Source organism: Haliotis asinina, chromosome 3 (genome assembly GCF_037392515.1).
Source record: "Haliotis asinina isolate JCU_RB_2024 chromosome 3, JCU_Hal_asi_v2, whole genome shotgun sequence".
NCBI lineage: Eukaryota > Metazoa > Mollusca > Gastropoda > Lepetellida > Haliotidae > Haliotis > Haliotis asinina.
The window spans coordinates 5,516,480-5,531,527 of NC_090282.1; the positions used below are offsets into that span (position 1 = coordinate 5,516,480).

At 39.4% G+C, this 15,048-nt stretch overlaps 1 protein-coding gene across 1 annotated transcript; it reads right to left on the bottom strand.

Annotated features, from left to right (window-relative positions):
- Positions 1 to 3,367: 3,367 nt before the first annotated feature.
- LOC137277281 (solute carrier family 22 member 6-like) lies at positions 3,368 to 12,823 on the bottom strand. Its single transcript, XM_067808940.1, has 10 exons — positions 12,682 to 12,823; positions 10,520 to 10,725; positions 9,899 to 10,129; positions 8,837 to 9,039; positions 8,096 to 8,401; positions 7,711 to 7,845; positions 7,427 to 7,512; positions 6,991 to 7,111; positions 4,406 to 4,478; positions 3,368 to 3,571 (listed from the first exon to the last, which is right to left on the bottom strand). Exons 1-10 carry the CDS (start codon positions 12,821 to 12,823, stop codon positions 3,368 to 3,370), a joined length of 1,707 nt encoding a protein of 568 aa, XP_067665041.1.
- Between the last annotated feature and the right edge of the window lie 2,225 nt (positions 12,824 to 15,048).

The following is a 15,048-nucleotide window of genomic DNA, read 5'->3' on the forward strand; positions in this document are numbered from 1 at the left end:
TTCGTCTCCTTCTCAAGGAGGTTTCCACAATGCCAATATTCATTGGTCCTGATGAATGCAAACTCCTTGATCTAAACTTCCCAGGTAATATACACGTGTTGTAGTATATCCAAGAAGTTTCAAATATACAAATAATAACATATAAAAGATTGTTTCCATTTCATCTTTAGTATCTATGATTATCATCACAACTGCATTTAAATATAATACCTAAAGACATAATCCACCTTCATGGTAACCTAGGAAAAACAACAGAGTTACCACTAGCTAACTTTCGAGTTATTTCAAAATACAAACCTACTTTTGCCAGTTATTTTCAGTTATCTTTTCTTACGCCACCAGTTTAATGGATTTAATGACATTCGCTCATATTACCTAGATATTTCACGTACTTGAATTTTAACTCAAGTACGGGAAATTATCTAGGTAAAATTGGAAAATATGAACAATTCTTTTTAAAAGTGTGATATTCTTTTTTCTAGGAGAGTTCGACAATTCTCCTCCAACTTTACCTTGCACACATACCTGCAGAAGGACCACTGTTCAGAAACCCTTTACAAGTTACGAAATCGCAAAATATTCGTTATTCTACACAGAAAGTTGGCAAACACACATTTGAAGGATTGATCAAGAGGAAAGAGATCCTTCCGTTCCCAACTATTCTTTCTTCCTCAGATGAACAGAGGTAACATTAAGTGGCACAGTCCTATATATTGTACTTAATTTGAAGGCTGTTAGTTATATTTGTGAGTCCTCTAGTAATTGTTTTTAGGTTTTGTTAATCATTCTAGTATATATCAGTTTGTATCATTATTTGGGATGGGGGAACGGGAGGAACTCTTACCAATTTGTAATATTGTTCATATCGTCTGACATTATAGCATCTGAATATACAGTGTATATGATGCTGGTAAAATAGCTCGCAAATATTGCAGTTATCGTTTAATAGTTCGGGTGCATATGCATACTATGAATTGTTTTTTACTTGGTTTCAGGTTACGACTGCTACACGTCCTTTCGGGAATAAGGTCGATGAACAATTGGTCACAGAACGAATTTGCCTCAGAAGCTAGGCAGTAAGGCTGGACAAGAGAAATTCTGACGGTCTTCAGAAGGAGATATCGGACTTATCAACAACCAGCACCGGACATGAAGGGTGCATCTTCCCCACCGTCAAAGAAGATCACAATCGAGACAGCAGATAGTGGCCGCTAATGAACAGCGAATCAAAATTGCATGTACTATATTCATGTGAAACGTCTTTAATATAAGTTTGTAACAAGTCGAGAATAAATGACTAAAATGATTCTTGTTATTGTTAGAAGTATGACAAAAGTGTAGGTGCATTATAAAACGGTAGGTTTATAGAACAAAGGTATCCCATGGCATCGAGCCACATGTGAAGTGTAACAACCTTTTTAGCGCTTTTCAAATATAGAGCAGCTACATGACAATAAGGGTTACAACTTTAAAATCATTATGCATGTTTTCGAAGCACATGCAAACAACTGAGTCAAATAGAAGAGGAACCAGTTTACTGTCCCTCAGAATGTTATGTCATGAAGTGACCACTGACAGAACACATTGTCTGCAAATACAGGAAACACGACTGGAATGACTGCCTCGCAAGAAAAAGTTTGTACTTGTTCCCAATCACAAGGCCACAGGCTGTAAGACCATTAAGTAAACAAAACCACATATGAAGATATTCAGGCTACACACAAGGTCAGCCTGTTAACTGAAGAGGAAATCTGCTCAAATCATTTATCAGTACTATCAACCTTTACCTCGACTAAATTCATCTGTCTATCGTACTGGATTCCAAAGCTCTATAAACTCAGTACAATGAGAGAGATATTGTCGTATCCACTATATGTACCACAAAATCCCTGTTTATTGGTTACCCATAATCTTTAATACTGTTACGGTGAATAATCTGCCGTGACAAAAGGTATGAGAAATCCCCTCAGAACCAGCAAAATATAACACAGAAATATCTAGATTATTCAGTTATATGTATTGAGCAAACAAAATCAGGATACAAAGATTCACAATATAGGTTTCATTTACAATGCAACTGAGTCAAATCTAAAGTAATGGGTCACAAATATAATATCAGCTCACCAAAGTCTTGGTTTAAGAGTGAGAAACACTTATACTGAATGTAAAATGGCGAGCGGTCAGGCATCGGCCATGTAAGTCAAGCATTAACAAAGGCAGACAGATTGATGTTAGCCAAATGATGCATTCTAGTTACCACAACAACCAGCGAAAATTCGAGCACAATAAGACCATTGTCATTAACTTAGAACCTTCTCTCCAAGAAGTCAACAATTAATCAAAACACATACTCAAAGGGAGATAACTCTAGAGCACTACCTTAAAGGCCCGTCGCTAAAATACTAACAGCGATGAACATTCATGATACGAAATGTGACCTGTACCACAGATAGACTGAACTTCTACTTAGGGAACGTATAAAGTGAACGTGGACTCTAAATATGAGTGGATTGGTCATTGAACTTTCTCTCCTGTAAGAGTTTTACGCTTCTCATTAAAGTAAGCCAAAGTATATACATCATCTTAAGTGTTTATTCGGTAATAGTTCTTTTAATGTTTGAGGAGTTTTCAGCTTTTCCTTATAAGAACTGTTTATCTGTTCTGAATGTTTCCCACAGGTATTCTTTGTAATTGGGGAAATGCTATGTAGAGTGAGCTACATCCGCGCGTATCCGCACGTGAACGCGTGTCATGATTGCACCATAGCGACCTTGACTTTGCTAGCGGGCATATGTAATCACTTGGAACCTGTTGATTAAAGTGTGCGGACCCCCAGACCGTTTTATGTGTTTATTCAGAAGGTTCAGGTCAGTACACAACATGACCCATAATAACTATCACTCAAAACTCTAAACATTGTGACCCAATAATAATTATCACTTAATAATACAATTTATAGAAAATACACTCTCGTAACAGAAGGCATGATATGACATTCGAGGACTTTCAGACGAGCCTGCATAGTACGCGCGGACAACGTGGAGGAGACTCATTGAAAAACAATATTACCTTAACATTTGACTTCATTTTCAGATTCAAACCTTATGGTTTTAAGTGTTATAATTCAATACAAGTGGTTTCTATATTCCATATCTGTACAAAACATGTACAGGTGCAAGTTAGTACCAGGTACTCCATGTACTGCTAATTATTCTAATTTGTTGAGTAAATCTCAAGGTAAAGACTCTTCGTTCAATGAGAATTTTTACAGCTTTCGATGTGTTCATTTCGATTTATTTATTTAATGTAAATTTCTTTGAAGCCCTAAACGCCTCAGTGAATTTCTTTATCACTACAAACAAATTTATCAGTAACATTTTCTACGACTGTGCTCTTCCTCTGTTTTTTTTTTCTTCTGGGATTCCCGTTGTTGGTTCAACCACTGCTTCATTTCAGGGACAGTCTGCGGCAGTTCGTGTTTGTTCGTTTCTGGCAGAAATTGAACCAGGAACGCCACCACGATGCAGCAGGAGCCGAACACTGTGCCAGGTGCCCACGGATATTTGCGGTACTGTCACATAAGATATATATATATATATATATATATATATACGTATTATTTGTCAGGTGGTTTGTACCCGCCATTATGCAAAGGTAACATTGAAGTTTTGACACAGATATGACTGACTAGAACCAGGAGAAACAAGGCAAATATGGAGACCTCGGTTATGAAATGTCACTCTTGGAACATAAGCACCTCCTTGTCTGACTCCCCAAAGTTCCCGGTGCCATAGATTTGGTACCTCGCAATCTCTAAATTTCGCTACTAATTCAGGTCTTGGTATGTCCAACTGACTTGGCAGCCCTTCATAGGAGAAGTCCGATTGGCAATTAGGATTGCGTAGGATCAAGGGTTAGTGAGTCAAACCCTGCTTTGGCATTATATCATTATATCTTTACCTGTAATGCCGATGATAATATTACATAAATAAGTGGACATGTTGTACTTTCGACTATCGCAATGTCAAAAGAAATGAAACATGCGTTTCGTATCTATGTGTTACTATTTCTGTGTATTATGGTGTTATATATACAGTGATCTGTTAATAAAATATCAGTTAGTTTGTCTAATATGACGTTCTGAAGTGTACACACCTTCCTTATTGTATAAATAAGAGTTACAATAATGTTGGCCTCCGAGTGATATCTCAATGCTTTGGTCTTGGATAAATCTACATATATGGGTATCGTTCTTTGACATTTCATGTTCAATAATCAATGGCGAGTAGATAAAAGATTACATTCCGGGCATTGCGGTGAGAAATACAGCTTTTGGTGTAGGAGCATGTCGCAAATGCACACATGCAGTGTAGTACGATAAGGTAACTGTTAATAGAAGTCTCACCAGCATCCTGGAAAAGGGAGCAAATAGTCCACCCACTCTTCCTGCAAGGGATCCAAGACCAAACCCGACATTCCTGAAAAATGAATTATAGAGAGATAGGTTTTAATTTCTTGTGACCTAAAATTCATCTGAAAGTAATTATTTTATAAATCATTTCGAGTCTAACACGTATTCCTAATCTTGACGTTTATTATCCTCTGCTTTGTTTACCTCTCATATCAGTCCAATGACTCATTATTGTCAAACAGATCTAAACAAAGGCGGGAACATGTGTTACAGAGGTTGTAAAGAAAGTGGCGCAGGACGTGGGCTTGGCGGCTCACTATGTAAAGCCACTTACTGTGGCTGAAAAACGTATTGTGCTACTACTAACGTGTAGACCAATCACAGGTGACTTGTGCATTGACAATAACAATATTTGTCATGCAATAAGACATGGACCAAAATATCTTGACCAGCCACCTATCAACTGGGGTTAAAGCTGTCAAATCAGTATCTGTGACTTCGGAGTATATGCAAAGAAATGGGCGAAAACAGGAGAGGAGCCTGTATAATGTTTTTCAGGATGTCACTGCATGAAGTTACCATTGATAGAACACACTGTCTGGAAATACAGGAAACAGGACTGGAATGAATCCATTCTGTCCCAACCAGCTATCAATCAAGTCTGACTGCCTCTCATGAATAGTTTCCGCTCACAAGGCCTTTGCTGCAAGACCATGGTCACATGCAACCAAGAAATCAAACATAAGAAATCACTTATTCCTGATATATAACAATGCATTGGCAATTATGAAAGAACACAAATAAACAAAATTATACGCGTATAATCGCAAATCAAAAGTGCAATATTTTATACTTGGGTTTACCTCCCTCGAGACGAAGCAGCCGCGATACCCAAATGTGTCAAAGCCGTGGGTGAGCACTCAAGTGCAACGACGCCTTTTCATTGGCCACTGGTTCATTTGCTAATACGCCGGCTCTCTGTTTATGGCATATAAGCCTGGTAGTTGTTAGTTTCAAATTGCATGCTGTCAATGATTAAAGTTGTACATTGCATATTGTCATTAGCAGACAGGCAGGCAGACACATATAGGTGTTCATAAACCAGATATTGAGTTTTCTCTCTGACAGAGGCTGCTCTACGAACCTATCCACTGCGCATACGTTATGAGTGCAGCGCATCACAGCTGTTGAAACCATTTTCTCCCAGCGCTGAACTCCGATTTCGTGGGCATTTTTCATTGCGTTTTTTTTTATCATCGTTATAGGTTGAATTGGCATTTTTGATGATTTGTTTCGGTAAGTGCATACCGAAAGGTATCAGAATCTTCAAAGTTGTGTTTACATTGCGTGTGACCTTTAACAAAACCACATATACAGACGTACAGGCTACATACAAGGCCAGCCTGTTCACTGGGGACGAAATTTCCTCAAACCATTTATCGGTACTCCCAGTCTTTCTACTGGATTCTAAAGCTCTACAAAGACCAATACAACGAGAGATATATTGCCAGGTCCATCATAAGTTCCATAAAATCCCCATTTTATGTTAACCATAATCCTCTATACTAATGAATGACTTTCCTGATATTCACTGAAAGTATCTGAGAAAAGGGAATAAATGCTGTGTAGATTCTAAAAAAAAAATAACGCACAAAATTTGCTTGAATGTTTACAGCCTTAGAAACGGTTCTGTTTTACTACATGACAAACCTTAAGAACGTTTATGTGAAATTTAGGGGTAAAACATGAAGAGGAGGAGCATGAATTACAATAGGCACCAGCATAGTGCTGATCTATACTGCATGCTGCATGTGATTGCAACTTTCGATAGGTTGGCAACATCCATACAAAGGAGTTTGACCATGAAGTGTAGATGTAACTACATGTATATCGATAATATAATCCAGTTCAGTTCCACTGACTCACGCATGTGAACTTACAATAAAGGCTACGTTTGCAGACCGCCCTATATTTGTGATGTTTAGATCACACCGAATCAATCAGACAAACAGCTCTCGGCGAAAATGAATGACAAAAGGGTTGATCTTTGTGAGTGCAATGTGAGTGATTGCAATGTGAGTGAAATTCTGGAAGTAAACAAAGAAACACTTGTACTTTCTTATTTTCCCTTATTCACGTACATGAGGGATTTCACAACATTTTGGGTATCGCTATATGACTCTTCTTCAGATCAACGTCATTGTATCCTCCTTAAAGCTTTGGACAAGTTTTGTGGATGGTGTTTGCTGAATATCCCTAAACGTATTTTGACAGTTTCCAGGAGAGTATATTTTTTCAGACTTTTGCAAATGTTTATGACAAGTGCCCCCAGTGGGGCAGGATAGGCTCACTCGCAAACACGTGGTGTCATCACTAATTTCACACGAATTCATGGATACACACACGTTCATGATACGGTCACAATTGTACAATGAACTATTGCTTGGCCCAGTAACTTCTTGTGGATGATACAGGAGCTTTGTCTCATCTGGACACAGTCTGGAACAGTGAAGAACGACATTTCCATAATTATTAATCTACTCCACGAAATATCTAGAGTTAAGGCTGGTCTTTCTTACCGTATTGTAGTCGGAAATATTTCTGGAGTATACAGGTACAGCACATTGAATGAAGTCGTTGCTCCAAATTTTCCAATCAGCGACAATGTGCTGACAGCCACGCTGAGGGTTGATACCGCAACTGAAACATATTGCTAACATTAGGACACATCCTGTCATCGTTGGTACCATCGTGGCAGTGGGAAAGGACGTCGATGAATGGCTGACTCAGCTCGTTGTTGACATCAGGTATAATTAATGAGTAAAAAGGAATTAATGTGATTTCACGGCCTGATTTGAAACGGTCCGTGACAGGGGAAACCAGGAAAGTGATCCACTTATTTTCAGTCAAGAAAATGAAACCTGTGTTAGTTAGTTCAGTGAGCTGTCCGATTAAGGCTACATAGCCTTAGTTTATGAATGTAAGTTTGTGAAATAAAGCAACAGCGAGACTAACCCGTGAAGTGGTGGAATATCACCGATGCTATCAGCGACACTGCTGCTATCAGATGACAGGCCAAACATGTTTTCTTTCTTCCGAATCTACGTAGAATTATACGCAAGTTGAAACGGAACCTAGCGCTTGTAACGCATCGTAATGAGGGTCGCCATAAATTAACTGAACTAGCGATGTGGCATCCACAGGTACAGCTTGTATGAATGCTTATATCGTACGCTTGAGATGGGTTAAGATCTGATTCATTCAACAAATCAATATTCTGCATTTGAATGTGTCATTACCTGTCGACTGTGAGCCAGAAGGCGATAGCACCTAACACCTCAATGACAGCACTAAGACCGAAGGCGATGTATTTGTCACTGTGAAACTGCGTTATGTTGAGACTAAGTCCGTGGTATGTTAAAGTATCTGTCATCCTAAGCAGAAAACAAAACCCATAAACGAATATGATACCTACAAGGTAAACATATGCATGAAAATCTCTGTCTCTTATATTTTCTTACCACAAATCTAACTGTTTACGAAACATCATCCTCACATTTGTCAAAAAATGAATGTGCGTATTAATGAAACATATTAAAGGTTCTATTTAAGCAATAGATTCGACTACGTACCTGTAGTAATTCTACTTAATACAAGTGTGAATATGCATATGTATTTATGTACCATATAAAGCATAGGATTGCTGACAAAGTGAGTATTTGTCTGTCTTTGAATGTCTGCAGGAGTGGTCTTTCTGCTTTTCTCTCAGTTTTTGAAACACCCTGGCTGTATTCATTTTGATCCATGTGTGTGTCTGACGACAAGAGAGGACTTTGGTCTTGTAGGTTTGGTTCCTTTACTTTTTCTCTGAACAGCGTTATGATGTAGTTTTCGTCTTTGTTATTCATATGGCTAGCCTTCTTCAAATTCCGTTCAATGCTACTGTATTTCTTCTTTGCTGCCAGCCACCTTGAGGATTCGTCCATTACCCTGTAAACAGGTTAACAGTTAATACTCACACTTACAATCATCCATATGCACACAGTAATGACACCGTACCTTCCCCTAGTAGATTATAAACAAGCAGTGCCGTATGCTCAGAGAAAGTGCGGATGAAAATAGACCCTGAATGCACACTGTCATCTATGTCAAAAACTGTATATGGTACTACACTTCCTCAGTAGAGAGCAGAATCTTGTACTATTTGGGCTGTGTGTTGTGGTGCTTGATGCAGATGGGTACATGAGCTTGAGACCTATCCATAGCTCTGTGTGTATGTGTGTGTGTGTGTGTGTGTGAGAGAGAGAGAGAGAGAGAGAGAGAGAGAGAGAGTGTGTGTGTGTGTGTGTGTGTGTGTGTGTGTGTGTGTTTCGAACACCCACCCAGCGAACGTTTTAATTAACGTTTAACTTTAATTACACTCACCATGGTACAAAGATGTAGAAGCTTGCTGTGAGGCCTGCAATCAGTTGGTGATACCTCCAGTTGAGATCTCTCATCAGGTAGGCCGCCACAGCGTAGACTGCAACCGACAGTGACCAAACCAGAGTGTTTATAACCCCAAACTTTGATCTGTGTCTGGTTGGGATGATTTCCAGACCGATAGTTGTTGACGTTAATCCAACGCCCTGAAGTGAAGATCACGGCACACATAATCTACAATGAAAAGACGAATAGCTACAAACAGGCGAGCTCCCTTTAGTGTGCCCCATACATAACTCTGCACCTATCAATGGTGTATTTCTACCCTTACTCAAACATTCAATTGATACGTGCGTGAGTGGGTTTAGTTTTACGCAACACTCAGCAATATTCCATATATATGCCGTGGTCTGTAAATAATCGAGTCTGGACCAGACAATCCAATGATCAACAACATGAGCATCAATCTGCGCAGTTGGGCAGTTTATGGCAAGCATGGGTTGCTGAAGGCCTATTCCACCCCGGGACTTTCACGGGGCTCCAATTGATAAGCCATATATAGTGAGGTGCCATGCCACTTAGGATAGAGACAGTTATCCAACAAGCAGGTTGAAGGTGCACTAGATGTTGAATGTACCACGTTCCAGGTTACAATACACGTTTTCCTCTCTTCACATTAACGCACTCTTTTGGTCCACTAATGTAACAGATATCATTTTCAGCCCAAACAGATGTGTTTTGTGTATTGTACTAGATCTATTGTTAAAGCGAACGAAACTAGTACCCTTTTGTATTTGCTGGTATTCCATAGACGATGTCACAGCAAAACATGCAGCTAACCCAATGCATTGTGGATGGACACACCAACATACAACTTTTCGCGGGGGTGCTTAACCTTTTTCCAGATTTATATTTTAATCAATAATTAAAACCCATGATCATATCTTGATCAATCATAATCCCGCATAAAAAGGTTGATGGACTACCAATAACCCATTAACCACAGAACAATACTCACTATTGTCGCCGCAATTATATGAATATAAACGTGTATATATACACTACCGTCATCGTTGCCCCCTGTATAACCTTCAAGACAGCGAAAGCAGCATATGTTGGTACAAATGACATGCCACAGCTGGTTGCAAGAAAACAAAGTCCTGACAGTGTGAGGGACAACTTGCGTCCATACATGTCAGATAGCGATGTGAACAAGACAGAGCCAATACCCCGACCAAGCATTAAGAGGGTCTGAAGAAGGTCCCCAAGACTTTCCTTTTCACAGACGATGTCCCACTGAAATCAGACGGTGTTCCGGTTTTTGGCAACAACAACAACGAAAAAAACAGAAAGACACTGACATACTCTGTGTATTGTGAATACATTTGAGAGAAGTGTTTGATTAGGTCTTCGAAGGTCATGATTAGGTTGTTCTAATTTCTAATATCTTTGATCTAGGAACTTTTAATCGTTTCTAATGTCTTTCTTCTAATGACTTTTAATTGTTTACAGTTGCTTCTTTGAAAGTATATTTAAGAAATACAGTTCGCAGGCCTCCTCGTGCGGTGTGTCGGTGACCTAAATTAAGAATCCTTGCACGGACCTAACTGACGCGTTGTTCTTTTGATTAAGAACTGTGGGCGTCTTTGATCTTTGACCGAAACATCTTAGAAATCGTATTGTTACCTCAGACACAAGTGAGAGTTCAGGCGGGTATTTGTACTGACGACCTTCTATGCAGGTAAGTTCTTCCGAATGTCCGAATGACGTTATGCTGATTCCACATTCATGGTATGTGATGTTCAAGTCGGAAATGTTTGCTTGAAACCCGAGACTCTCGACAACAGATGTTTCATTCTTGAGAACGTTACAGTGGCTCGGAACATAAATTCCTGAAGGATAATGATACCTGTTACATGACGTCACGCGTGAGGTGCTTGTCACTGGGACATCTGTGTGTGGACTTCAACTCGAAACACGTCAGGACTTCCTTACTATTTGAAAATCTGATCCTTAGAAACCATAACAAATACACTGAAAGACAACCTTGGTATGTTAGGAAGTCATATTTATCATATTAGAGGACATTTAATGAGTTGTATTATTGACAAAAGCGACATGGAATTGCTTGGGCTGGCAAGATGCCTCTAAATGTCCTCTGTGTAGCCAACAGAAATTCTTATCTCGAGAATGCCGATAAGACGTATAGCCGCAACGTGCCAACTTATCATGCTTCAATGATTCTCTGTACAAGCTATGAGCTTGTTCCTTGAGATTCTCCTGCTTGTAGGTCCACCCCTCATGTTCCAGGTGTGTTTCCACAAGTCCCGCCAAATACCACGGGAAACAATCCTCACTTGAAGGTCTGACGGCATATCATGCTTGATCTTACATCTGCTGGTTTCAACAATGTTTTCTTAACGCTTTTGATGTTTGCAGGGTTGTCTATGTGTACACACAGATGAAATGCGTGATGTCCGTTTTATGGAATCCCCAACTATGTATCTACTGAAATAATGTTAATAGGCGTTAGCGGCTACGTCATGCATGTTAATGTGAAGATGTGATGCTCAGTTTCCTAAGATGAAATAGGTCTATTTGTCATGATCATATGAAACTATGGTCCTATGAGCAGCCGAGGGATTGGAAATCACTTTTGTTTCACACCGACAAAATATAAAGAGTATACCGCAAACAACCTTCAGTAATACGGACGTTAGCACATGCTATATTTAAATGTATCAGTCGTAATACTTTGACAAATATGTCCGATGTGGCTGAAAGACCTGCACTATTTGAGGCTGGTTTCGGGAATCAGTGTTCTGCTTATAAATGATCTTGGTCATTGACTGATAGAATGGACAAGGAAACATGTCGTTGAGGTAAATGTTAAGTATCAGACAACCAGATGTTTATTATTTCAACCCATGTCCCCACATAAAGCCAGAAGGACGCACCTGCAACACAGGCTCAGCTTGCCACCCTTACAATACACAATATACTTGGCGACAGTACTGTATGAGCTAACACAGTTCAACCACATCTACTAGGCTACGGTGTGAGTGAGTAGGTGAGTTTCGTTTTACGCAACTCTCAGCAATATTCCATATATAGTGGCGGTCTGTAAATAATCGAGTCTGGACCAGACAATCCAGTGATCATCAACATGAGCATCGATCTTTGCTGTTGGAAACCAATGATATGTGTCAATAAAGTCAGCGAGTCTGACCACCCGATCCCGTTAGTCGTTTCTTACGACAAGAATAGTCGCCTTTTATGGCAAGCATGGGTTGCTAAAGGCTTATTCTACCCCGGATCTTAATGCATCACTAGGCTACGGAAACCCAACCTATATATATACATATATAGGTTTATACATAAAATTATAAAGTTGAATGTAAGAACCTAAACCAAGAAACTAAAAGAAGGTGAAGTCACACAAGTTCACATGGTCAGTAGCATGAGTAGTCACCTTGTGCATTGATGCATGCCTGGAACCTTCACCTCATACAGGCCACTAAAGCCCTTGTTTTCGTTTCTTGGTATAAGTTCTTACATTCAACTCGGCTTCTGTTTCTCGCTGTGTGTTACAATCATGTTTGTGTACAATCTAGGAGTCATATATGTTTGTAATACAAATGTTGGTAAAAAGTAATCTACGAGCCATGTATGCACTATACATATGAATAAGTTAAACAGTGAATAGGTGTGGGTTAACGTGTGGTTGATGTCGGGAAAAATGTGTACCTGACTTCGTCGTTGCGCATTTGAACGTATTAAGATAATATCCCTAAAACATGTCATTAAATAGTTTTAAATGTGTGGTGATTCACTAAACTGAGACTTACCTATGAAAATGATGCTCATCACATTAAATGTGATTGGCAGTGACATTAGTGAGGCGAAAAGGACTTGAATCATTTGATATCTTCCCCTCCATCCTAATGCGTCAAAGATGCTGTCAAAATTAGCTTCTTTCGTGGACGTCATTCTCTTGGGTACTGATCCTCAGCCTGGTCTGATAAGGTTTTGCTAAATATATCAAAATCTTAACGATTACAGCTGCAAAGGAGTGGAAGTCGTATTAACCTGTATTCAACCTGTTATCACTATAGATAATTCGCTCATCACTCTGTTATTGCGCTGGCAGATGTAATGTCGCCCAAAAGGGACGCAACTGGTGTAGAAATGCATCTGCTTCTAATGCATCACTCTGAATTACCAAGTGCGTGCTTCCTGTTCTGTCATGGGTGTCACACAAACGTGTTCCTAAATAGGAGTCATCTGATGCATGCTTTTTACATGTACCAAGCACATAACATCGTTTGAACCTTTTAAATCAACGAATGGAAGTTATCTACCAATGTAATACATAAACACAGATTTTCACATGCACTATTATGTAACAAGACAGCATGTTTATTTCTTCGTTGTTACCCAACTTGTTTTGATGTGATTCCAGATACAGACTGTCTCAAACACTTTGTTTGAGGTTGGGTAAAAATATATATCAAGGTGTTGTGTTAATCAGGTATTAATATTTCTGATATGAATGTTCTTTACATGGACATGTTGTCACTGAGAAGTAAAGTTTTACCGTTTTGTTATATCTTGATACAGATAGACAAATGCACTTATTTATCTGAATTCCAATAATAAATCACAACAAGAGTCTCATGACATTTACTTAACATTAAATACGTATGGACAAACCATGAAAATCTGATTCACCAATATTCAGTCTTTCACCAACCTTCAGCGTAGTAGCAGATTTAGCTTAACAAACTAAATTTTCAACTCAAATTGTTTTCAAACTCAGTAAGAAGAAAAAAATAGGTTGGAGTTTTTACATAGAAGCTAGTCAAGCATTTGGTTGACATATTGATGTGTACTCTTATAAATTTTAGCACGTTTAGAAACGCAGAGTTTCAGAGTCCTTCAAACCTTTCAGAAACGTAAAGTACCATGAATGCGATAGTTCAATGATTTAAGCATGGACTGGATAGCCCTTGGAATATCTCGATGAATCAGTATCAGTTAACGAAATTAACGACGTTTTGTGAACTCCCCCCACGTGTGATGATAGATGATAATTACATTCACAGTTATATCTGCTGTACATTCATACACGCACGCACGCACGCACGCACGCACGCACGCACGCACATGAATTGAGTACATATGGTTAATCTGCTCCGTACTGGACCATTCTACTGTGTAAATCCTTCTTTCTGTCCAACCTAATGCACGATTATGCTATATCCAAACAGAGCCACACAGAAAATATACGCACAGCGCGCTTCTTCCCATGAAGTAACAAAATCCATGGTAGAAAAGGACGTACATGATTTGTCAAATCTTAAGGTTGTGGATAAACATTTCCATCAATTTAGTATAGTGTTTGACTGTAAAATGGCGGCATATGATAGCGAGCTTGGTAACGTGGGGACACGTTGCATTTGACATATTTAAAACATGTTTCTGTACATTTGTGTAAATATACGTTGTACAATTAGGTTGGTATAAAAAGAAGGAAGATGAAGGTTGATGGACTATGATTCTCGGATGTAACAATAGCCCTGCGGTATGAGTGACTCAAGTTGAGAGCGTTATGTGAGGTTCTGCTCGCCTACAAATCTACCAGGGAAGATTCGTGTGTTTCCAATAGCCCTGCGGTATGAGTGACTTGAGAGCGTTATGTGAGGTTCTGCTCGCCTACAAATCTACCAGGAGAGATTCGTGTGTTTCCAATAGCGCTGCGGTATGAGTGACTTGAGAGCGTTATGTGAGGTTCTGCTCGCCTACAAATCTACCAGGACAGATTCGTGTGTTTCCAATAGCCCTGCGGTATGAGTGACTTGAGAGCGTTATGTGAGGTTCTGCTCGCCTACAAATTTACCAGGATAGAATCGTGTGTTTCCAATAGTCCGGCGGTATGAGTGACTTGAGAGCGTTATGTGAGGTTCTGCTCGCCTACAAATCTACCAGGATAGATTCGTGTGTTTCCAATAACCCTGCGGTATGAGTGACTTGAGAGCGTTATGTGAGGTTCTGCTCGCCTACAAATCTACCAGGACAGATTCGTGTGTTTCCAATAGTCCCTGAAGTAAGGCTTACATTAAGTAGCTATGTTCGCGTGGTTGCATTCTTTGCTGACACGAGAACGCCACACATGACAACTTGATGTGGTATCTTTCACGTCGTCTGTATATTCC